Below are 24903 nucleotides of genomic sequence, written 5' to 3' on the forward strand. Positions count from 1 at the left end.
GGGCTGGTATATATGACAGGAGTCAGAACACTCCTTTCACCCACCCGGCAACAATCAGTCATCCACATCACAATTCCTCATGTTTCCCTCTTTGGATTTCTCTCGTTTCCATGAACTCTCGCAGCGAGAGCAATTTTGTCACCAATTCGTCTCGATATTGAAGGAATATGGATTTGTGAAACTGATCAATCATGGCATTCCGTATGCCCAGATTGACCTGGCATTTGCAGCAGTTGGTTTCCACTCTCCAATTCTCCCAGACGTATATTCTTACCTGATCATAGGCACGCCACTTCTTCCAACTCCCTTTGGAACAAAAGTTGAAATCACCTCATCCTCCCACCGCACATCCCCATCGAGGCTTCAGTCCGCTCGGGCTGGAGAACATTGGAGCTGTCTCCAACTATGGCCGCGCAACCGAATCGCCTTACCTCCGAGACATGAAGGTAATTGTGTCTTACCTCGAAAGAATATTTTATTTTAACCCCTTGCTAGGAATCCTACGACATTGGATCCGAATGTGATCCACTCTACAAGAACATCTGGCCCCCTTCGGGAGTGGACGATGCCTTCCAACCCACCTTCATTTCATTCTTCGAAGCCGGTTATCGCACCGAATTGACCATCCTCAAGGCTCTGTCGATCGGACTAGGGCTACCTGAACAAACACTCGGTCAGCTTCACGCAGAGCAGACCAATGAGCTGCGCATCACGCACTATCCTGCAGTCGCCCGAGGGGATTTTGCGCATGCGACACGCATCGCTGCGCACACCGACTTTGGGACGATCACCCTGTTATTCCAAGATGCAGTCGGAGGATTACGTGAGTTCTTGTCCTTCTTTTTCCTTGCCTTTGGCTCCAATTCGATTCTCTCAGTGGTCGGGGTTCGTGTTGTTGTGCTAATGCAGGGGGGCAGAAATGGAGGTCCCACCGCACAGTGGGCAGTTCGCGGACATCGAGAGTGGAGAGCCATACGAGTGTATTTTGAATGTGGGGGATTGCCTGCAAAAGTGGACCGGGTTGCATAGTGCGCGCCATCGAGTCCATCTTCCCAGCGAAGAGCAAAGCGATGGAATGGTGCCGGAGCGCTTCTCCATCGCATACTTTGCGAAGCCTGACCGTGCTGCCATCCTTCGGCCCTTATTAAACGGAGATTCAGAGCAGAAATATCTCACAGCCAATGAATTTCAACACATGCGGATTGCGGGAACATACTGATGATAGATTAGTTATGTTGGGTGATCATCGATCCTCTCATGGTATGTATTGTGTAAGGTCAGGGTACTGTAATCTGTCAGGAAAGAAAGCCAGTGTCATCGAACATCATTCCGTGCTGTTACATAGCAAATGCCATAAAACCCGTAGCATCAGTAGTAGTAGTAGGAGGAGGAGGAGGAGGAGGAGGAGAGGTTGAGAGGGTAACGATGACGGTGATGATTGGTTGCGGTTATGCAGAAGTTCATCACATTCCATACTGGTTCAAACCGGATTCATCAACTAGGGGTATACCAATAGTAGGAACGAGACCATAGGGTGGGTTGGGTGTCACCGGTGTCAATACTAGTAATAGTCCCAGTCAGTCCAGATCCTGCATGATTGACAAAACCCCCTTACCGCACACGACGCCAGCCACATTACATTACAGTGTAATGTAAATACAGTATGAAGTAGTATGACAACCACCTGGAAACAAAACAGAAATTAACCCCGTTGCGATTATTACCACTCGAAAAGTAGATTCTCTTCTCATCTCAGTGTTCCATTTCACCCTCCAACAATGGAGTATCCCACTTGGGCATTGACTGTGATCAAATTTGACTATAAATCGGTTGTCGGTCTCTTGTTGACTTTGACCGTTGCCGTCGTCACGACCAAAATCCTGCACGGTTTTACGCAGTACTGCCCTGGCATTCCCTCGATTCCTGTTCACATCTCGGTTTATGATGCATATCGCCGTGTGTCTGAAATTGGTTTTCATAACACTCGTCTGCGCCCCGTGCTAGAAACCCACGGCGCCGTCAATATCTGGAACTCGGGTCAATGGGCGGTCCTAGTGACTAAACCAGAGTATGTGGTCCGCATTCTACGCAACGAACGCGTTGTGGCCAAAGGTGGCTTCTATGGAAAGGCTCCTCATAGTACATTAGCCGGTCTGTTTGGCGAGAACATCATTGACTCACATGGAGAGCTTTGGAAACAGTTCACCGGGATCATGAAGCCGGGTATTCAGCGCCCTCCGAGTATCTCCTCCCTCAAGATCGCTTCGTCTAAGCTTCTAGCGACATTTAGACGAGAGCAACAGCAGGCGCCATCGGATCGCGGGGTTGTTATCAATGACATAATTGAACGGTGGGCGATTGACGTGTTTGGGGACAGCTTCTTTGACGTTGATTTTGGCGCCTTGAATGGCGGCACTGTTCGGGCTCAAGATGCTCTTCTGGCCATCCTCTGGAACCTAGGGGGACATCTCATCCACCATTTCCCGCTGTTGGAAAGAATTGGCTGGCCTCTACGTCCAACAAGACCCCATTGTTTTTCCATGATCCGAGAGCTCGAGGAGGCACTGATCGACGTAACCGAGAAACTCAAATACACCGAAACACCGCCGGATCGATCCGAAAAGCTAATCTATCGGTTGAAGCGAGCCCGCGATAATGGGCTCATGTCCGAATTCCATTATCGCTCGAACCTTAAAATGATGTTCTTCGCTGGCCACGAAAACGTCAAGTTTGCCTTGATAGCAACCCTGTGGGAGCTGTCCCAAAACCCTCAAATACAAGAAAAGTTATACCAGGAGATTGCAGCACATAGCCCTTCTTCGTCCGACGAGGACGACCTCAAGAATTTGCCCTATCTCACCGCTGTGCTCTCTGAAACCTTGCGCCTCTACCCCCCAGTCAGCCAGTTAATCAATCGCAAAACTTTGGAGCCCGTCTATCTAGGAAATGGCATAACCATTCCTCAAGGAACATGGGTGGGATGGACGGCATATGGCGTCCATACCGATCCGAATACCTGGGGACCTACCGCGCACGAATACCACCCGGAGCGATGGGGGGATGATGTCCATGCCATCCAACGAGCGATTAGCCAGCAGCAGGTGCGAGGGAGTTATATTCCATTCAACGCTTGGACACGTAGTTGTATTGGATCTGAGTTTGCATTGTTACAACTCCGGGTGACTCTTAATGAGATCGTCCGTCATTTCGAAATCACCAATGCCCCGGATTATCATTATTCGATCAAGGAGGTAGGTTCCAACTCGTAGACGTGCTACAAAATGCATTGTTATAACTGCTGACTTGAAAGCAGAATGCTTCCCTCGAGCCCTATAACTGTCGATTAATTTTCAAGGATAGAATCTAGCCTAGAGACCCATGTTATCGCTTATCACTGATCAACTTACTCCTGAAGATGCACTCCTGGTTCGCCTGTCTGGCATATGTACGAGGCCAAACTGACTCCGTTTAGGTCCGTCGTGATTATTAGTCCACGCGCACAATCTTATTTAGATCTTCTTGTTGTGTAGTTATACATATATAGATGTCATAAAATTTGATAGTATGTCTCATGCCAATAGTGTGTTGAAAGGGAAAATCCAGTAGTATCGTTAAGTATAGAACACCAAAAGAGAGGAGTGGAGACTACGAAGCCTTACCTAATTCGAACCAAGGCCCGCTTCGGGTTTCGGCCTAAACCTACTGGCAACAATTGTTCACATTCCCGATGCCACTCCCAACACCCGACGAAGTTCTAAATCTCGCCAAAAATGAGGACCACATTGGCCTGCCAGTGGTGTCGGTAAGTCTTATTCTTTGTCCATGGGTTTCCGTATATCTACCCTTGGGTCCCTTTAGGACTTGGCATTCACATCATGTTCATCATGTTCTAAATACATGTTGCCCCACGAGAACCAATTGTTGTTTCCTATAATAGTTTCTAGCGCTTACTTGCCCTAGAAAGTCAAAAGTCAAGTGCCACCACGATGGTATTCCACCTTGCAAATCATGTAGGGCTCATCCGGGTAGAGAATGTAGCCTGAGCACTCCTACCTTTCGTAGGAAGCGGCGCATGTCGTCTCATTCCCCAGCGAACACGGCTCGTGCAAATCGTGTATCAAAGACTATTATAGGGGAGATATCCACATCTCGAAGAATAGAGAAGACAAATGCTGGCTTACAAAATCAACAATCACCAACGGCCTTTTCAACGCATACTGCAGTTTCTGATGCAAACAGCAGTTGCGAAAGGCAGGGTAATGCTTCACTGAAACAACCGAAAACCTTAGTATTACCTGAAAATGCCCTCGATAATGTGGATCGGGAATTGGTCATTCGTGCAAGCAGAATATTTGTCCAGCAGTTCCCTGAATTCGGCTTTGTCCATAAGCCAACATTCTTTGAGTACGGCCTGCCAGATGAGATCCCTGTCATAAAGCTCTGCGCGATCCTGGCTCTGTGTGCACGGTATATTCCCGAACTGGTGGATCAGTATGGCAGTCCGTATCTAGCATCTCAATATTTCGCCAGCGTTGTACGTGAGAATATCATGAGCTATGTGGCACAACATCCTGGGATCGACGCCGTTCATGCCATGATTTTACTCAGTTTGTACGACTGGGGAGAGGGTAATGGGTTTCAGGCATGGATATATACAGGTGTGTGATGCAAACTTTGAAGGTGCCGACTGGGTCTCAACAATTTGACGTCTAGGCATGGCTACGAGAATGGCCCAAGGTATTTGCTCGCAGACGAAGGCAAACACAAAGGATACTGCAAATGTAAGCTCCAAAAAGTACGAAACGGCTATCAGAACTGTCTGGGCCTGCTTTGTGCTTGACTGTATCCTACGCTGTGGAAGATATGGTCCGCAACGCGCTGAAGTCGAGGTACCCGATATTCCGCTGCCGATGAACGAGGATGATTTCGAATTTGGCCCCGAGTCGACCCTGACACCTTGCTTCCTAGCACAGCTAGGAACAGATACATCAGTTACGGCTCCAGGTAGCTATATCAAGATAGCTGGACCCCAGCGAATCCTTTCCTTGGTAATCGAGGGATTTGGCATCTTTTCCTCCTTATCTACGTGGATCTGTAGAGGTGGGAGACGGTACCCATCTCCCGAGTCCATAGAGCCTCCTTGGAAAGACACATCTTTTTGGAACCGCTCTATCACCTCGGTGGAAGCCTGGAGAGCGACTCATTCGTCCAGATTGGTATACTCGCGGTCTGCTGGCCAGATACAGGCGCACATGCTGCACAACCAGGTCGAAGGCTTCGCTTTATTAAACCTGCTCTACTATGTGAGCATTCTATTTCTACATCGAGAATATACCCCTCTCTTCCCGCACAGGGTGTCGCGTCCATGTGGTCCGATCGACCCTCCACTTTTGGAGCAGACACCTCCTCATGGCTGGTGGCACCGCAGCTCACAGGAACTCTTCCACGCTGCTTCGGCTATTATACAGCTGATGCAAGATCTTGAAGCACGGGGTGTACAGTTTCAGACACCGTTCACAGCCTTCTGTATGTTCAGTGCCGCCAGCACAGTTTTATATGCGGACACTTGGCCGTACATGGCACCTGAACTCGAGAATGCGAAGAAGAAGTATACATGGAGTTTCGATTGGCTGGGAACTGCCAGCGAAAGGTGGGAGATTGCGAAATGTTGGTATGAAACATTGGGCGAGCTCATGGGGATATTCACGCGCCTCAAAACAGATGGACATAATTTCCCACATCTTGGACGGGAGCAGTTCCAAGATCTCCATGATAATTTGCATCGTCTTGCAGAACCAGAATCTTCAACTGTGAATGCTCTGGCTGCTCTATCACAACACGCATCGCCTGACTTTGCAGGACCGTCTTGTCAATCCCACCCCGGGACTACGAGAAATGGAAGAGACTTGGGACCACAGCCTTTGGTTACTCAAGACACAGTTCGACTCCAAGAAGTACATAATACTGCCACAGGACAAAGCCAGGCAGGCCTCTTGGGCTTAGATCACGAGCCACAGGCCATGGATGATAACCCCGGGATTGACACAGATTTTCTGATGGCAATGCTGTCTGACCCTTCCGGAGACTGGTCGCATGTAATATAAGTTTCTTCCCATACCACTACACTAGAACCTGTGCATCAATTCCCTGACTAGTGGCTTCTCTCTTCTTTTCGTAGATATACACATAGCTTTGAGCGACAACGTGCGGGGTAGAGATAGCGGGAATCTGATATCAACCCGAAATGCGAAATGCGAGACCCGAAAGTAAGCATTTCTCGGATGCGGCTTACCAAAATGACGATTACATTTAATGCAGCATTTGGTCAGTTTGATCTACCCAAGTAATTATATCCTTAGAGTACCTGATTACATATCGATCCCAAAACAGGCACTCTGATTACACGTTGTAGTTTAATGACCATACGACGACCAGTTCTTCGAAAATGACCGCATCATCAAAAGCTTCAAACTTTACCTTAGAAAAGGCGCAAAGGTTGCTCATCAGCGCAGAGAAAACCTTTGTCAATCAAAACCCGACCTCCAAGGCCCAGCATAAACTGGCCAGCGAAGTGTTACCAGGCGGTAACACTCGCTCAATACTTCACACCAACCCTTTCCCAATCTGCATGGACAGAGGTGAAGGTAATAAATTGGTTGATGTGGATGGACACGAGTAGGTATTTGCATTTTTATCTTCGCCCTTTCGAAGCTGACTTCCCATTCTCAGATATCTGGATCTGGTTGGGGAAATGACCGCCGGTCTATACGGTCATACAAATTCGATCATTCGGGACACTATCATCGCTACAGTTACCAAAACAGGTCTGAATCTAGGCGCGACAACTAGGACAGAATCCTTGTTTGCAAAAGCAATTTGTCAGCGAATCACGGCTATAGAACAATTACGTTTCTGTAATTCTGGCACAGAGGCAAATCTACATGCGCTCAGCATCGCTCGCAGTGTGACAGGAAGATCTAAAATCATTGTATTCAAGGGTGGTTATCATGGCGGCGTTCTGACCTTTGCCCGTGGAGTTGCTGAAAACAATGTCGACAGAGAAGATTGGATCATTGGTACTTACAATGATGTGGAAGGGACTCAGAAACTCATTTCAGAAAACAAAGATGTAGCGGCAGCAGTGCTTGTAGAGGGCATGCAAGGTGCCGCAGGGTGTATACCCGGTACCGCAGAATTCCTGCACACAATTCAGACTGAGGCCAGGGCTAACGGGATGATGTTTATTCTCGATGAGGTTATGACTTCTCGACTTGCTCCGGGTGGACTTCAATCGGTTATCCGGAGTCCCTACGATGGTGTATCGTTGAAACCTGATATGACTACTTTAGGGAAATGGATTGCCGGGGGAATGACTATTGGCGCCTTTGGTGGTCGTGAGAACCTTCTCGCGGCGTATGACCCACGGCCTGCGTCAGACTCGTCGGAAAAGAAGGTTCAAATCAGCCATTCCGGAACTTTCAATAATAATACCCTGGCTATGAATGTTGGGTTAGCAGCCCTTGAACATATCTTTACGCCGAAGGCTTGCTTAGAACTCAACAATCTGGGCGACTGGTTCCGCCAGGGCTTGCAGGCGCGCTGCCAAGGTACTAAAATGACAGTCACTGGGCTAGGGGCAGTGTGTAACATACATTTTACATCAGAAGTCGACAAATTAGGAATCATCTCTGTGGATGATTTGGTAACAGAGTCGAACGGAGTGGAATCAATCCTGAAAGACTTGTTCTGGTACTATGCCGTGCGTAACGGCTATTGGATCGCCAGACGTGGCATGTTGAGCTTGATCTTGGGAACTAGCAAAGTGGAGCTTCAAGGCTTTCTCGATGTGGTGGAGGGCTTTGTTCGAGAACATCGTGATCTGCTTGAATGATTCTTGAGACGCCTGTATGTTTGATCTTTGTTATGCTCAATGGTCGATTTTAAAAGAGCATGCTTGACAGGTCTTAGTTCAGTACCAATACTAACTCCTGTAAGGACTGAATGAGCCTGTGAGCCCCTATGATAGTTTCACTTATTAGTCCCTATATACAGTGACTGCGGCTACTGCACTGAATATAAAAGAGCTAGTGTCACGCATGTATTACCCTCATTTATACTATAGTGCATGTTAGCATGCTCTTATACATAGTTATATGAAGAAATTCGCGTACGTGCCATGTCACTCTCATTATCCCACACTGCTCGCTCCATTTGCCGGTAAAGAAGCAGTAGAATGAAGGGGTCTAGCGTGAGTGGAACAGGAATATAAAGAATGAAACAGTCTTAGCGTTTCGAAATTCCCATTCAGAATTCCTTGCAATATCCTATAAAAATCTACCTAATCGATGGTATACGCTCCTACTTTACTCCTCAAAAGCCACTCAGGACATCACTTATCACACCACCAACCACATCTAGAAACCCCAAAATTACACACACGACATAATAGTAACAGCGGTTCCTTATACTACACAAAAGAAACTTACACCTAATACTATCTCAGCAATCATAATGTGCACAAACATATACAAGAAGTATAACTGCTGCAATCGTATGCTCACCGACGTTATCCTCTGCACAAATCGGCCTTTCTGCTCCCGATTAGAAGATTGGAGATATCCGTCCCAGTCGGATTGTCCTCGCTGCTATGTATTATTGTCGACAGCATCGACATCAGCACCCCTACTCTCCGTTTCTTCCCGGGACCATGATGAACGGACGTTTGTTGAGATTCTGAGAGAGGCTAGGATCTCTTCGAGGCGGTATGGTGACTGAGAGGTGTTTTGAGATATGCATATTACTGTACTCAATCATGCTATTGTTTAGTGATTCGGCCATGGCATCGACGATAGTAGCTGCGATATTTACCGAATACTGAGGAGTTGCATAATGTGCCTAAAACGATGCAAAAGTCTGGACAGGTTTAACAATATACGTACCACATTCCCAGAGCCCATTCGTGGCAAGGTCAGGAGATCCCAGATCATCATCAATATAATAAGGAATATATTCTGAGGGCTCATAACCGGATGCTTCTTCCACCTTGAAATTGGGCACAATTAGCATAGAAGTCCCTAGCTACAAGCTCTATGATGAGGCAACAGCACCCCGCGTTCTGTACGTAGTAGTATATTCGAGAAGGTCTAGCATATGTTGGACGACGTATGGGTAAATTATTCACTATTATAATCCGATTTGGTATAATATCTTTCGAATGTAGTAATATACATAGAAGTATATACCCTCATAACTGTGATTATAATTGAGGTCATCCAGTTCATAAAGACTATGTCAACAACCGAAGCATCGAGCAACGATATCACCATGTAAACCTGGAAATTTGAAACGACATAGACGAACATACACAAGCACCGACTTGCCGCAAGAATTTATCTCAGAACAACTTCACTTAGCGGAGATCTGGATCAGGTGGTCATCGTTTAACCCCCTCGGCGGGCATTTCGAAGCGGGGTTGGTCCCTGACTCCCATCTCATGGACCTCTGGTCCGCTGCCGTACAGCTCTTTCCGAGAGCTTTGATCCGGCGGCGGGATAGCCGATGCGTCGCTCTGCCATGCCAGTCGAGAGCTACTCGCAGCTTTTGCTTTTCGATGTCTTCGGGTGAGGAACCATGCGAGGCCAGCAATCAAGCCCACACCAGCGACACAGCCAATCGTCACTCCGGCAATACCGCCACCGGAGAGGCTTTTCTTAGATGACCTAGAGCTTTCCCCAGTCGTACCGGGTGCTGAAGTCGATGAAGTACTGGAATCCGTGACGTTATTTCGTTTTTTGAATAAAGCTTCCATACTAGTACTATTGAATCCATCCTTGGGCGAAACTACTGTTGCTCCGCCAGTTTCACTACCAGGAGATTAATAACAGAGGGAGACTTTTCATGAAATGAAGTTGACGTACCTGCCACCAATAACGTCGGAGACCTTGGAAGGGATTATATACGCATCGTTGTAACTTGCATTGTAGTTAGATAGCCAGGACAGGGAGTGTAGGTCGAAGATGCCTATCCCATTGGCAAACGTAGCGCTGTCGCAATTCTGTGGCAAAGGGTCATATTCTCGATTCGTGACTGGGGTATTCCCTCCCACGACTATCATGGTATTATTCTGAGGCCGTACACATTTGTGTTTAATCCGGATGCTGTTGTCATCAGTAACCCGAATCCACCGGAATGATGGCACTGAGAGAACGTAGACATTGCCATCTGACAGCGCTGTCGTGTTTGCCATTCCACCGAATACATAACTGCAATATTGATTAGTATTGAGACGGTCATTGTTGGCTGTATTAGCAGGCTAGACGACTTACATTGAATATGATGATAGATCCTGGGCAGGCGCAACAACAGTACAGCCCGACATTCGCCAGCCGGGAATATCACCCGAGGTTTTCTGACTGTACCATTTCTGCTCCGCGATGTCGTAAACACGGACCATTTCCATTGAATTCTGGAGGCATTAGCAATGGAATAAAACGGTGCTAGGCTTCATACTCGACGCCTTGTTTCATTTTGGTTATAGGCCAAATATGAAATTGTCTGGCCAACCGGATATTTATACCCGCCAAAGGCTACTATGACGCCCTCGTCTCCCGCTGATTCAATCAAGCTCGTATATCCGTCGCCTATGGTCCCCCATTCATTCATATCTGCAGTCGATGTGTTCGTCCATTCTAATGTATCCATATCGAGCGTAATCAACCCTGGGTCCATGTATACATCCGCTCCTGCGGTACCGGCAAAGGTCGGGTTGCCGCCGGGGCTCAAGGAACCACTGAGGTAATAGGCCTTACTTGAGGACTGAACGGCGCCTCCCTGACAGAGTCGTACAAGTGCAGCTCCCGAAAATCCGCCATGGGTCCATTCGTTGGATGCGATGTTATACTTCCATGTTCCGAGAGGAGGGACCGAAGGGCCATTTACACCACTCCTATAGCCACCATAGAAGAAGAGGTTTTCACTATCCGACCAGGCGGCCCCCTCATCCAGGTATATCGCAGTATGATTAGCGAGAGGCTTTGGGATGTAGGTGTATAGATCGGTGTCCGAGTTGACCCAGGATTTTGTTAAATCAATGGTTTCAAGATCATCAACTGTTGGACGTTAATTCAAGTCGTAAACAGCAATAGGAGATTCGTACTTGGCTTGGTGGTGATTGTGTCATTCGGCCACCTTGTGTGCATTTCACCGCCATCGATGTAAAGTTTTCCATTGGTGACGACGGCTGAGCAGGATGTCAGTTCGGCTGATACAGGAGTGGCCACTGCGACGTACCAGAATGGAATATGCGACTGCAGTTTGTCTCTGCCGCGATGACACACTGCGTCAGTGTATATAAATAGAGAGCGAATACAACCACCCCTGTCATACTGAAGTTTCCGACGCGGATGGCTACGCTAGAGTCACCACAGGAGTCCTGGTAATCGCTGGAGTTCAAAACACAGCGACCCGTCGCCTCAGAGATATGAACGTGAGGGGAGGCTCGCAACAACGTGGGTACGAGTCCTAGCACTAAGGTTTACCTCAGTGTAGGTCAATGCTGCTACTTAGTTCGAAAAAAGCATTGGGGCGGTGCTCTGGACTTGCATGAAGCGTACATCCTTAGTCTTTACACTGAATAGTTTAGGCTACGCTTACAAGTCCAGAACAAAACTTGTAATCACTCGAATTTGGCTGATAGTCTTCTATGAATACGCAGATGTCAATAATGCGATGCCATCAAATTCATCGCCCCCGTCCACTGATTTTGTGACCCGGGCATCAACTCTGTAGCCTAACATGCCGAGTGGGATTGAAAACGCGCGTTGAGGAAAAGGATAGCTCGGAGAAGGAGGCGAGAGGTCTAACAGGATTGGCTATTTCGTTAAATCACTTTCTAGACCATCTCTAGGGCGTGAACTTGCGAAAATGGGGGCCACTCGCTTGTCTCCACAGTCCTTCGTCTAACAAAATCCGGGCTTCGTTGTGATGAGCATCCCAGCTTATTTTTGTATAAGTGCATGACCCATACTAGACTTTGACCCACATACAGACCTGTTTACCTTCAGTTATCTCCTTGTGAGTCTGAGCCTCGTAGAAATGAAACATGTTCAAGTTTTGTCAGTTTCTGAGTTGTGGGGCAGGAGAGAGAGCAGCAAACCACGACCTGCGATCGACAGAGAATAATAATGATCAGCTGGGTTGGCATGAGAGCTCCAGGGGGGAACTTCTCCGTAAAATCTAATCAGCATAAGGAGTACTACATGGGAGTGAGTTAAAGCTCTTATCCAGTGTGTCGGACAGAAGGGAGTTTTCTTATCGAAGGGGAACGAAGTCTGAGATCGATGAGCTGTATAAGTCTCTTGTTGAGGTATATTGATCCGTGCATATACCACCATCAGGAGTTCAGGACATGGACAGCAGCATGCTAACAGTGCCCTCCCATTGGTTGGAGAGGCGTGGAGAATTCCTGACATGATGGGGCTCATGGTGAGATTGCATGAACACCCGCCAATAGATGGGATGTACGAGGATAAATCATACCAATTGGCACTCCTTATCTGCAGCATTTACCGCTAGTAAGGCTCGTTTCCTTGGTTCCGTTCCGTTTTCTTTGTTTTCTCGAAGGCTTGGGAATAGTATAAAGTGGCAGCTTTCATGCAAAGATCTGGCTCATTTTTAACTTGACACTTCTATAGGATCCCTCTATTTTCAGTTGGAAAGTAGTGCAACGCTTAGGCCACCGACTCTTGTACGATGCTTCCGGCTCTAGGTCTGACTATCCTAACTACCCACAGGTTCTAATGGATGGTAGGCAAACTACATCATCTCAAGGCATACCCTGTGCTTGCCTGTCCATTGGTTTCCGCTCGGGTCTCTCTTCTAGCCCTCAAATTGTCAATGCGTGCTAGAAATTTTGGACGAGGTCACTGCCAATCAGCCTCCCCAAGCCCAGACCGATATAGACAAATTTCTCCGTGAAGTCTCACGGACCGAGCCGACAAGGATATCACGAGGACACCCAAATAAAACTGGGGTATCATGCTGACATGCTGGCAGGTACATGTGTAGCCTTTATCAAGTCACATCGAGCACCAAGCCAATCCCATTTGCCGACAATGTTTCTCTGTACTGCATGACTCGAGTATCGGTTTTGATTGAAGGCTCATGGCGACATCGGAGAGTGATAGTGGCTCCGGTTAAAATACATAAATGACCCACAGCGTTCCACTACCTGGCACCCATTGGATCGCAGTGCTGAGTTGGTCGCCAGGTACCGTTGATCTTGACTACTTTTGGTTGGCTTCACCCCACCCTTTTCAATTTTTCTTTTTCTCTTCTATTTTTCACTTTATTTTTTTATTATACTATTTTATTTTTTAGCCCCTTTACCTTACTCCGTAGTTAGTTGTGCATCCAGCCCTGTTACGTATGCATTTCTTATGACAGGACGTAGGGATGCATTTCCGCCTTATGAGGGTTTGATATCTCACGTTCCGCAGCCCCACGATGTCGGAGAATAGACTCGAACAGGACACAAGAAAATTTTCTAATAGCATTCAATTTGGGAGGTTCCACGAGGGTGTCCCACCATAAGGATATGACTAATAAATTTAATTTCCCCAATGTGAGGAAAGTCTCCATATTTCCGTAATTATTCAGCGTGGTTTATCAAGCCCTGAACCAACCGGCGAACGAACCAACGGGCCCACTAAACCTCATCGATAAAGAACCACCCCGTTTATCATTGATATTTGCCCATAATTGGCTGTAATTGTCGCCTCTTCTGGGGCTCTCAGCTTAACTACTGATTGCGACATATCCACCATGACAGTCCCTTACCCAGACCCTGAAGGGTTTGTCCTTCCACTCTCTATCTGTCTGAGCCTGCTCCGACAGCATCTCTGCCATGATTCCGCTGCCACAGCTGCTTAAACGCCGGTACATCTTTCTGGTCGTCTCGGGTATCGTTCTCCTCGCTATCTTCAACGGCCTCTACCTCAACCTTCTCCCCGTCCCGAGCGTCATTCGAGGCTCTACGGAGACAGAAGGAGCTGAACGACCGGACCTTGACGACGCTGCGCCGCATCCGATCGATGGATTGATTCGCGATGCCCAAGCGAAATGGGATCATCTACTGTCGAAGCGCGTGGATTCCCTCGCTGATGCAACTAAGCAATATCGAGAGCGAAGAGGCCGTCACCCGCCGCCCGGCTTCGATCAGTGGTTTGCCATCGCGAAACAGAAAAAGGCAGTACTTATCGAAGACCTGTTCGATCAAATATATGATGACTTGAGTCCATACTGGGGTTTGAACCCTCCAGTTATTCGGCGCCAGGCAACGCACTCCGATCCACGTATTATTATACGCAACCATACACTGTCCTCTGTGGGCCATACTGGCGTTAACTGGCTCGAGGTCTGGATGGATATGATCTCGACGATCCAGGAATTCTTACCTGACATGGACATTCCACTTAATGGTATGGACGAGCCGCGCATCATCGTCCCGTGGGAAACCGTCTCAGAGTATCGCGCCAAAGACCGGGATCTTCAACAGCAACTCGATCCGAAACTGGCTGTTGATCAATATATGACATTGTCGGCTCAGGAAAACTCTGGGGAATACTCGCCGCCCGCATTCCAGGGAGCTGACAAGCCGTTTTGGGACATCATGCGCGGTGCATGTTCTCCCGAGAGCCCCGGCCGCACCAGCAATATCCAAAAAGTCGATTTCGCCAATCCCCCGGCCGAATTTTTCAACTACCGCAGCTCCTTCTCTGAAAATGGATATGTGAAAGACTTCGAGCGCTCCAAGGACCCCTGCTGGCGGCCGGAACTGCAGGCATTGCATGGTAGCTTTATCGAACCGACCTCTACATCGACTACACACGAGTTGGTTCCATTATTCGGGGGCTCTAAGCTGACCGTCAACAACGAGATCCTCATCCCACCCGCTGTGTACTGGGAGGACAATCCTACTTACTCCGGTGGGAAAAGCAATCACGGCGGCCCGTGGTCCAAGAAAAAAGATATCGTTTTCTGGCGTGGGATTGCAAGCGGCGGTCGCAACCGTGTCGATACCTGGACGGGATATCAACGACATAGACTAGTGTCGATGCTGAATGGCACACAAGTCGCGCTGACAAACGGGACATCGCATGGGCTCAACTTCCGTCTACCCGATTATGAGTACTACCAAGTCACGGCGGGACTGGAGGGCGCATTGCCCGAGTTCTTGAATGAGCACTGTGATCTGGGATTCTTGGATCTCTGTTGTTTCCCGCTCGAGGGCAGTCCACATTGCTCTTATACCGATCCTTATTTTAAGCTCGTCTCGGGAATGCCCATGAAGGAACAATATTCATTCAAATATCTGCCCGATGTAGATGGCAATTCCTTCAGTGGACGGTACCGTGCGTTCCTACTCTCTACGTCGTTGCCTATCAAAGCAACGGTTTACAAAGAATGGCATGATTCACGACTGATTCCATGGGCGCATTTTGTGCCCATGGACTCGCTATATATGGATGTTTACGGCATTTTACAATATTTTATAGGATACAAGGGACGCAATAGACATGACAAGCAGGCGGAGAAAATTGCTATGGATGGCAAGAGCTGGGCTGAGAAGGTCCTGCGACAGGAGGATATGCAGCTTTACGTATATCGCCTTCTTCTAGAATATGCGCGACTTTGTGATGATCAACGGGACAGTCTCGCCTTTGTAGGAGACTTAATGAATAGTTACTAATAGATAATGAACTTCCTTTTTACTTTAGCCTCAAGATAGGTAGGGCTGCGACTCCGCATTCGCGCGAAGCTTTGGAGTATCATAGGAGCTACATGACAGCGTCCGATACGGCTAGTTGTCTATGGATGTGTATGCTTTAGACGAAACCTGAGAACACTAGATTTTCAGCTATTCGAGAAACAATCCTTGTAAATGTTCAGCTTTGCACATATATGAAGCTCGGCCCAGCACATCCCGAGACAGGGATGCTGTTCATCCCTCAATCAAGCGAGTACAAACAGTAAGCCAATCATTACCTCCGTAAGATAAAGGTATTCATACAATAGGTGGCTCTTGAAGTCCCTCAGATAAAAGACCGTTTGTCCATCAGATTGTCTACCGAATAAGACTTTATATTTTTAGGGTTATTCTCCATCGTGTGAGTAATGGCGTATATATCCTTCTAGCGTGAAACATAAGGCAAATTCTGAACTTGCGTGACCTGCTGCATTATATCCAGGAGATATTTTCTTTACTATGTATAGACACGCACCTCTTATCTGGAAAAAATACATGCAATCAATATGCAACCAACACGAGATGCAGTCAGTTTCCTCATCCCCAGCTCCATACTTATAAATCACTGCTTTGTTTAAACCCTTCATCTCAAAAGATCCTCCGTTTTCATAATCCCCCTCCTTAACATCTCCGCCACAACCGGTCCACTATCGCTATACATCTGTAAGCTCTTAATTTTAATCCCATCATGCTTAGCAGTCCAATCCTTAACAAAGTTGAACCGAAACATGGACCCCACACCCAAGTCCCAACGTCGGCCATCCAAATCTGTCACTTTCTTCGTATCACTTTCCTTCGGGAGGTCAATGAAGAGTGTCGCCTCGCCGATAAATTCCCATCCATCTGCCTTCTCTGCAACGCACACCCACTTCGGTTCATGGTAGGATAACTTGAATGCACTGTAATCAGCCTTGGTCGCCTCCCAGGCGGATTCGCCGCCCGTGAACCGTTCGCCGTTGGACTTAATGTATGTGTAATCGTCCGCGACCCAGTCCGACCAGGGTGTTGACCAGCTCTCGCGTGTGTCCCAGGCAATCGTGCATTTTTCCATCCAGGCTAGAGCTGGGTGGATGCGTGCCTGCTCCCAGCCTTTAGTTGCGCTTAGGAATACTGGGGTTGTGGGGAAAGACATCTTGTGTAGATCTTGTACGGTTTAGTTGATCGAAATGAGGATACTATCTAATCGGATGGACATAATATCTGCTCATGACTTCCAGTGAGGGCTCATATTTATATGGCGTCTGTTCATATCGCAGTAGATTTCACGAAGTATATTGATTTATTCAGCGGATCATACCTTCCTAGAGGCCCCCAGCCTAGACCTATCCCTTATCGCATAGAGTTCGATACGAGTGGAGTGGCGTACGGGAACCGCCTTCAATGGACGCTCGGCAATCAAGTCCACAGAATAGAGCCGGCTAGACTCTGAAGAAAGTTCAAAGCACGGATCCGTAAAGCTTGCCCTAAATCTATTCTATGAGGTAGGTCATACGTTCCTTGATATGCTGAGAGGAGGAAAGGTCGTAGTCATAGTACTCATTAGTATGTCCTAGGCTACCTAAACATGGTGGTCCATATATAGGCTTAGGCTACTACTATAGAGAAGTAGTGCTTGTAGTAAGTAGAATATTTTAAAGACAGATTTGGCAAAAACCATCAGCAATTAAAATCATTATAAGTTTTTTTTTTTTTTATTTTTCTTTTTTTGCTACATAAACAGATAGTCCTAGACCACCCGCATCTCTGGAAAGCTTACTTTCTCTAGTGAATGTTGATGCCTTGAGCAACATCTCCAACCATAGTTCGGATATCTTGTCTCCCAGACATTCGCATGAGCCATCTGAAGTGGATATCTTGCCAAAGTTGATTTGCTGGTGCCGGTTTATTGGGTTCTTAGGCATCTGAGCCATGACCTGCCAGCGGATGAGAACCGTAGGTCCAGAGCATTGGAGTCTCCTGATTCACGAGATGAAATCGTATGACAACTACTAGAGCAATATAGTTCATCCAAGTATTATTTATCTGTGATTCAAGATGCGTACATAAACTGATATTTATAGTCCAATGGACAGGTTCTAGAGCATAGTTATGACGATTTCTATACCTTACAATTTATAGATTACTCACCAGTCTACAGCCCCGTCTGATCTATATCGCGCTTATGATATTTCACTAGAACAGGAATATTCACCAAGGAAAAGGAACGAGCACTGATGCTTCCTGATATACCCAGTTCATGAGTATCTTCATGAGAACTATCACTTTCTTTACTCATCTCGCATTCTTTTTCTGTTTTACTTTTGCCACAGTATATGCCAAGGATTATAGATTCTGGAATCCAGTTGCTGATATGATTATAACCAGAAGATCTTATAAAGATACCCATATTGGCGGAATGCTTGTCAATGGACACCGCATGAGATACTTGTTGGCAGAGCTAATAAACGCAATCAACACTGCTGTCGGAGCAGCTGAAGCTCCTACTGGTACGTCTTGAATTACTAATAATTTAGCTGCTGTCGAAAATACCCTTGGTGCATTAGATGGATTACGCGATGGAGCGGTTGTTAGACAATCACTTTTCCGCACTCCAACAGATCTGCACAAATTGGCAATGAACCCACATATTCAGATACTTACGTACCCTGGCTCGGATTCTTATGTCAGGTGTGGTGAGAGTTCCTTTTATAATATTATAGCAGATATTATTAATACCGTTGAACCCAATTACAAACTTGGCTTCTAGCCCTTTCCCAACCTCGACTGTTTCTAGTTCAGTATAGCCCTCTGCCCGTACCTCCACGAGCACAGCATCAGATATTCCACTTGAATATTGGAGGTATAGGGTTCTTGTGGTTGTACTATTTTTATCCTGGTGCTTGAGATATTCTTGGTCAAGATAAAGCAAATGGTCTGGGTACAACCGTACAAGCTAGACACCTTGCATTTATTTCGCTATGTCTACAAATATCTGTGAATGAACCTTCTTCGCCTTCTACATTTGCTTGCTGTGTTTATTTCAAATGCACCAGTCTTCTGCCTACGTCCCTGCGGTGTGCTTTGTGATCAATAAGCCGAGTATGATATATTTACAGACACAGGAGTACAATTTAGGTCGGTTACAGTTATATAGATACAATGATTGTAGCCAGGTGCTATTGCTCCGCAGTACAGTTCGAGAGGACTTGTGGTCATTCTGCACTTGGTAAAACCTAGGAGTTAGGGTGGGTGGGAGTCTATTTAACAAGCTTCTACAGAATTATGAGTAGTAAGGTGCTGACAGATTAAACGTAGTGTTCAAGGCGGTACTAGATAAATTATTGCTTTGACTAGTCATTATCATGGTAGTGAAAATTATCACTAAATAAACAAGTTTAATACCACTTGAGCAGCAGCCTCACCAGCTATGAGTGTGCATTGGATACCAGTCTACTGTAGTCCAATCTGACTGGTTCACCTCAACATTCATTGTCGCCTGTCCAGGTTCAGGTATGCCAGAGTAGGCCCCAAGCTCCGGGCCCAGAAGGTCCTGACCTTCCATGCTGTAGAGCAAGTCATGGGTACAAAAGTTCATCGGCATAGTCATTGACAACTGGTCAGTGTTCATATTCAGTCTGCCCTTGGGTTGTCTTGGATCGCTCCCTTGTATATCTCCCATCGTCTGCGCCACCTGTTGGATGCCCAATACAATCCCCGGTAGTTGTAGTGGCTTCTTGATTTGTCTGAACACCGCCTCACGCGCCTCCCAGGCCTCGAGAACAAGTTTAACGAAGAAATCTAAAAAGGGGTTCACCTTTTGCATATCCTTGAAGCGAGCTTCCCAGTCATTGCTTATAGTCCTCCAGATCCTGTCAGCATGCTCCAGCGTAGGTCTCTTTCGCAAGTCTTTCAGGATATAGATGTATGCGGGAAACGGGAAGTGAAAGTCGATAAGCCAACGGTACCCTTTCGTTAGAGGAGAGGTCATGAGCTTCGTATCGCACTCAATGATATTTAACGCATATGAAATAGCGATATCGCGCTGCTCATCTGTTTGCTGCATGGATGAATATTTCAAATAATGTCCTAATAGGCGGTTCTTGGCAAGCTGGCCTCGCGTCGTCCAAATGGTCATGAAGTGAAGCGGGTTCTCTGGATTGCAGGATCTGAGATATCTATTCTCTATCGTCTTCTCGAAGGCTATCATTCTCTCTCCTTCTGGGCCAGCGCCATGCGGGCTATCCCTAATGATAGCCTTCAAGGAGGGGTTGGTAAAGTCGAGATGGAAAGCACTGTGGCGCATGAAGTCGCCCACTTGACTGCGTACGACAGTGAAAAGGGCCTCAGTGGGTTCGTCGTGACTTTGTGGCAATACTGTCATTTCTGGCCGGATATCAAAGTCATTCACGTTCAGGGGCGCCCTACAGTCCCAGGTGGGAATAAGCATTGTGGTCTTGTGATCTGACATTTCGGAGATACGATTATCGAAACTAATTAGTGACCACCACAGCCGTCGACGCATTTCACCCTCGAGAGCAGTGCATCTGGCATTGGATGTCTCGTTTTCAATGCCCATACGTTGTGCGATACGGATAGCAATACCAAGCATTGAGGATACAGACCGCGGGTCTGTGCAGGGTCTTACCGAGACCTGTGGGAATTAGTAGGGTATAGGCAAGATCGCGACTTGGTGCGCTTACCAGGTACAAATACAATGCTGTCAAGCACTCAACACTACTGGTACGCAAAACCTCACATTTCAGTAGAGCCTGTTGGCATGCGACCCGGTACCTTTTCAGAAGATCATCCCTCGGCGTCCTAAAATTGGCACGGCATTCGTCTTCACCAAGGCTCAATATGGATACGCAATATATACTGAACATTAGCGCTTCCAATGTAGGGCTGATATTTGCTACATCGCCGGCAGCATCAATCATGCGAGGTTGCAGGGTAGGGGTATGAGTGACTTTAAGCAAAGGGTTCACATTCTCCAAGTAGACCTGCCACAGCCGGAAGATCTGGACCTGAGCTGGGTGCAGCGTAGATATATCGACGTTTGTGCTACATGAGCCAAAGAGAAGGTTTTGCTCGTGGCTTTGATATATCTGATCCCACGCCTTGTTAACCACAGTCTCACCCACATCGTCTTGCGGGTGGCTGCTACCGTTTCCATCGGTGTCCTCATCATCGTTATCCTCATCCCCAGGACCTAGGGACTATTTCTACATTGTCAGTAAAACATCAACCCATTGGTGTTCATACTCATACCATTTGATTCATAAGATACCAGAAATTCCTGAATGTGATTAGTCGTCTAGGAGTATATATCTCTAACGCAAGCTTTACTTGGCCTCATTTGAATATTCACACTTTACTGTTTTCTTCTCGTTTGACAGTTGATCCATTCCCACAGTGGAGTCTGCTGTTTCGTCTGGGGTGCTAGATCCCCCGGGATGCTCACTTTGGCACAGCCCTTCTACTGTCGGTTGGTGCAGTGGGTCGAATGGGATATTATTCTGGCGGAGCAGGGCCTCGTAGCGCCGCAGACGCTCCAGCAGCTCTCGCTCGGGGAACCTGCGACGCCGCTGGCGCGCACCAGTGGCAGGAATGCATTGAACGCCAGCTCTGATGCAGTTGACGCATGGAAATTCACGGTCACATCTGACCTTGCGCTGCTGGCACAGCACGCAAGAAAGGACCCGTTGTGGCCTCGTAGCAGATCGTGGGGACACCGCCGCCAGAGAGTAGACAGTTGTGGGGTCCTGCGTCGACATGATTTCTGGAGTACTCGGCGGGCGATTGAGAAGCCCACTCTACTCAGGATCGATGACACCGTTAGAGGCGAAGAGACGTCGTGATGCAGGTCTCGGACTATGGGTATTATCTGGACTTTTACAACATCAGCTCGGGTGTTTCTATCTCCCGATAATCCCTCTCGGTCTTTACTAATGTCCGTTCCTTGGGTTCTGGCCGTCATGTGACCTGGTCGATCCTTGTCACTTTAGTTATGGAAAAGCTAGGCTTAGCTCCTGAATCAGGAGATGTCCTTTGAGCTGAACTCTGCGTAAGCAGATTTTGTCGAGGGATATGCTCTTACCATGTATTCTTCACCTCAAGCTGTTGTTGCCTGTTCGTCTGGAGACAACCCTAATTCTCCATGAGGTACCATGTACGGACCACATAAGCTGGTAAGTTCATTTTGTGCAAGAATACACGTTAAATGCATACCAAACTCATAGAATGAAGTTAAAAGGAAGAAATACAAAAGGGCAAAAATAAATGTGTAACAAAAGCTTTCCATCACCGCACCGATTCTTCACATTAAAAATATTAGTATATCTGCACATGTGCAAGATTTGTGGTAAAAACACGGTCTGGGGTGCTCACATATCTACTGAATGGTTAAGAGCAGTACTAGCACATAGTTCTACTCCGGTTTGGATGTTATACGCGTCTTTGCAGGTTGAAGACAAAGGCGGTAGACGAAGCTCACTTGGGATATGTATTTCATCTACTAGATGGATGTTTTGCTCCAGTGCAAGTTGGATGGGGTGTGAATAGAGTCAGCTTTTGCCTGTTAATATACCAGGTACTCCAGGTTAGCCCTAATAGCGCACTATCCACACGCTAGTCAGGGCAAGTGTAGAACAAACTCTTATTTAGATTAAAGTCGAACATGGATAATCACCACACGATACTAAAAGGTTAGGGCTTACTGAAACCCTGAAACAGGCCGCAATACGTTCGTTATTACTTGTCAGTTACATACCAGGTTGTACTAGGAACGTCGTCTATTTAAGGTGAATCTAAAAGATACCTGTGGTCCAGGGGTGATGTCCATCTTTCCCATGGAGGAGCTGGTAGGCCAGAGTGTGTAGCTTCTGAGCCCACCAGTCCTAAGAATACAATAGGTGAGTACCAGCCGTTGTCGTCTCTGGTCGCTAATAGCTGGTCTTAACTTGCTTGCGAGAGTAGATCCTTACAATGTGGTATAATAAGTAAAAGTTGGTAATCTGACGCCGACAGGAGCTGTGGGAAGAATGAAAGTCAATAGAATGCAAAAAGGTTTATCCAAAGGCTCGTAATACCCTCAGGCAGTTATTCTCCTTGATAAGAGCAGTTATTGGACCGCCTATTCAACGACCGCCTCGTTTGACTTTTTCCAAGACCAAGATCCATTTAGCGACTGATAACTTCGGAGGGTATTATCTTATTATCTCTTCTGATGACATACCCACTTCGTAAGAAATATCACTGGGAGATGTTCCAGATATTTCCATTGCGACCCTTTTGAAACTCCCGCGCAATGTATCTTTGCTGCGAGTTGCTCATCGACAGTCATCCTCAGGTAGTTCACCAATGAATGTGTCAAGGTGGAGTCAGTGCTTCCTGTTTTCTCAACCACAATCTCCTTGTCTGCGATCACTTTGTAGATGACATATCGGTATTTCGCGCAAGCTTGATCTCCTCAAACTTTGCTAGGCAGTCACTATTAACCGTCACCCCAGAAGGCATATTTGCAAAGACCAAAAGTCGTTTGTCAGGTTAAGGTTCAGTAAAATTGTTCTTTGGAGTAGAGTCAGACACCAAGTAGTAGGATATTGATTTTCTTACCAGAAGGGTAAAATAATCCCTGATACAGGACCAAGCTTTTATAAGTGCTGGGCTTCAGAAATCCCCCCGCTTATTGTTGTAGTGCAGTTTGAATAAAATGAGGGGTTTGAATATTTAGTAGTGGTTCTGGCTGGCTCAGCGAATGCTTTGACCTCCTCACTGGAATCTTCAAGTTCAGCTGAGCTGAGCCCAGGTTGGGCTTGGCTAGGTGAGTAGGTACATGTTACGCCCGGGGCTTCGTCGTCAGGTCTGTGACCAGTTACCGGACCGTGTGTTAATAAGTTACTAACCTGAAGTTGCTCTCTACTTCTGTTTTCAATGGGTTACAGGAGTCGTTGTTGGACTGGTGTTAACACAAGACTGCTGTCAATACTAGACTCGAGTCTAAAGAGCCAGATCTATTGAGTATATATATCTAATAATTAGAAGAGTATAAATAAGTTGAGACTAATCTTGCTACCAAAAATAACTCTGTAATAATAATATAGAATATAAATATTAAGTAACTGAGTAGATTAATCACAAAGAACTAAACTAAGTATATACATAAGTATTCATATATATTCTTAATTATTTACTTCTATAGTAACTTCTTCAGGAGTAGACAATAGAGTTTATCTAGTTATAATATGTAGCGCTGTATACTCCCGGTATACTCTTACTCGAATAGATTCTGAAGTAGATATTATATAATAGGACTGGTATTAGTCTGTCTATTTTGCATTGGTTAATTATATAAAGAGTTAACAATTGTCTCGTTTCTAGCAAGATACTAATTCTGATATATTCTACTGTAATAGTATCCGTACAGACGATAAAGATAACCGTACTCGACTACTCTGACTTAAACTAGCGACTACAATATAGGGAGCAAGCAACCGAGATCAATCTTATTACCCGGCTGTGTACTTTGACTTTCAACAGCTATTATATAAAGTACCCGGAATAACAACTTCTCAGTAGGAAAACCAATCAGGCCGGCTATATAGAGTACTGAGCTTATAAGGAGGTTCAGTCAGTAGCGCGCCAGTCCTGGTTGATATCAACTCTGTTTGACCGATTTCTTAGAGACATGTTCAAGGTATATTCACTCTCTTTACCCCTCAACTGAACGCCTATACTAAAAGACTAGAACAACTACCTTCTGTTTCTGTAATTATTCCGGTCGGTATATTCAACAAGTTGATAACAAAGAATGGGAAGTGGAGGAGACTCTTTCGCGGGAAACGTCGATATCAAGCATAGTAGAAAAATTGTGAGCCAGACAAAATCGGGTATCCAGCGCAGGGGCTCAAGGGTGCTCCCTACAAGGTCCAAAATTTTAATGATGCGTTCCCAGGCCAGCCTGGATCCCCGAAGAGGCTGGGAAAATGGCTCGAAAGTTGGGACTCAGGATGGGCACTTCAGGATATTTTAGATTATGGCTTACCAAAGTAGCATATGCTGTATAATACCGCAAAGAGGCAATCACACCCTAGAGGGGGTCTTGTGTCTAGATTGTAGAC

At 46.6% G+C, this 24903-nt stretch overlaps 8 protein-coding genes across 8 annotated transcripts; 5 read left to right on the forward strand and 3 right to left on the reverse strand.

The window, feature by feature from the left end:
* Positions 1 to 79: 79 nt before the first annotated feature.
* BDV38DRAFT_293920 (uncharacterized protein) lies at positions 80 to 1219 on the forward strand (the record flags this gene model as incomplete). Its single annotated transcript, XM_032062378.1, has 4 exons — positions 80 to 232; positions 285 to 446; positions 496 to 823; positions 918 to 1219. The coding sequence occupies 4 exons, from the start codon at positions 80 to 82 to the stop codon at positions 1217 to 1219; spliced, it is 945 nt and encodes a 314-aa protein (XP_031912574.1).
* Positions 1220 to 1778: 559 nt separating this feature from the next.
* Positions 1779 to 3367, forward strand: BDV38DRAFT_293921 (cytochrome P450; the record flags this gene model as incomplete). The annotated part of the gene is made up of 2 exons (XM_032062379.1): positions 1779 to 3251; positions 3314 to 3367. 2 exons carry the CDS (start codon positions 1779 to 1781, stop codon positions 3365 to 3367), a joined length of 1527 nt encoding a protein of 508 aa, XP_031912575.1.
* Positions 3368 to 3770: 403 nt separating this feature from the next.
* BDV38DRAFT_293923 (uncharacterized protein) lies at positions 3771 to 6148 on the forward strand (the record flags this gene model as incomplete). The annotated part of the gene is made up of 3 exons (XM_032062380.1): positions 3771 to 3802; positions 3961 to 4658; positions 5479 to 6148. 3 exons carry the CDS (start codon positions 3771 to 3773, stop codon positions 6102 to 6104), a joined length of 1356 nt encoding a protein of 451 aa, XP_031912576.1. The 3' UTR covers positions 6105 to 6148.
* A 297-nt stretch (positions 6149 to 6445) lies between these two features.
* On the forward strand, positions 6446 to 7891 carry BDV38DRAFT_293925 (pyridoxal phosphate-dependent transferase; the record flags this gene model as incomplete). The annotated part of the gene is made up of 2 exons (XM_032062381.1): positions 6446 to 6675; positions 6730 to 7891. The coding sequence occupies 2 exons, from the start codon at positions 6446 to 6448 to the stop codon at positions 7889 to 7891; spliced, it is 1392 nt and encodes a 463-aa protein (XP_031912577.1).
* Positions 7892 to 9433: 1542 nt separating this feature from the next.
* On the reverse strand, positions 9434 to 11383 carry BDV38DRAFT_272099 (uncharacterized protein; the record flags this gene model as incomplete). Its single annotated transcript, XM_032057429.1, has 5 exons — positions 9434 to 9863; positions 9918 to 10157; positions 10326 to 10465; positions 10846 to 11108; positions 11290 to 11383. 5 exons carry the CDS (start codon positions 11381 to 11383, stop codon positions 9434 to 9436), a joined length of 1167 nt encoding a protein of 388 aa, XP_031912578.1.
* Positions 11384 to 13874: 2491 nt separating this feature from the next.
* BDV38DRAFT_293926 (uncharacterized protein) lies at positions 13875 to 15748 on the forward strand (the record flags this gene model as incomplete). The annotated part of the gene is made up of 1 exon (XM_032062382.1): positions 13875 to 15748. The coding sequence occupies exon 1, from the start codon at positions 13904 to 13906 to the stop codon at positions 15746 to 15748; it is 1845 nt and encodes a 614-aa protein (XP_031912579.1). The 5' UTR covers positions 13875 to 13903.
* Positions 15749 to 16388: 640 nt separating this feature from the next.
* BDV38DRAFT_284002 (uncharacterized protein) lies at positions 16389 to 16937 on the reverse strand (the record flags this gene model as incomplete). The annotated part of the gene is made up of 1 exon (XM_032060165.1): positions 16389 to 16937. The coding sequence occupies one exon, from the start codon at positions 16935 to 16937 to the stop codon at positions 16389 to 16391; it is 549 nt and encodes a 182-aa protein (XP_031912580.1).
* Positions 16938 to 19202: 2265 nt separating this feature from the next.
* On the reverse strand, positions 19203 to 21558 carry BDV38DRAFT_284003 (uncharacterized protein; the record flags this gene model as incomplete). Its single annotated transcript, XM_032060166.1, has 4 exons — positions 19203 to 20435; positions 20485 to 21000; positions 21053 to 21080; positions 21131 to 21558. 4 exons carry the CDS (start codon positions 21556 to 21558, stop codon positions 19203 to 19205), a joined length of 2205 nt encoding a protein of 734 aa, XP_031912581.1.
* Between the last annotated feature and the right edge of the window lie 3345 nt (positions 21559 to 24903).

This window comes from Aspergillus pseudotamarii, assembly GCF_009193445.1.
Source record: "Aspergillus pseudotamarii strain CBS 117625 unplaced genomic scaffold BDV38scaffold_34, whole genome shotgun sequence".
Taxonomy (NCBI): Eukaryota; Fungi; Ascomycota; class Eurotiomycetes; order Eurotiales; family Aspergillaceae; genus Aspergillus; species Aspergillus pseudotamarii.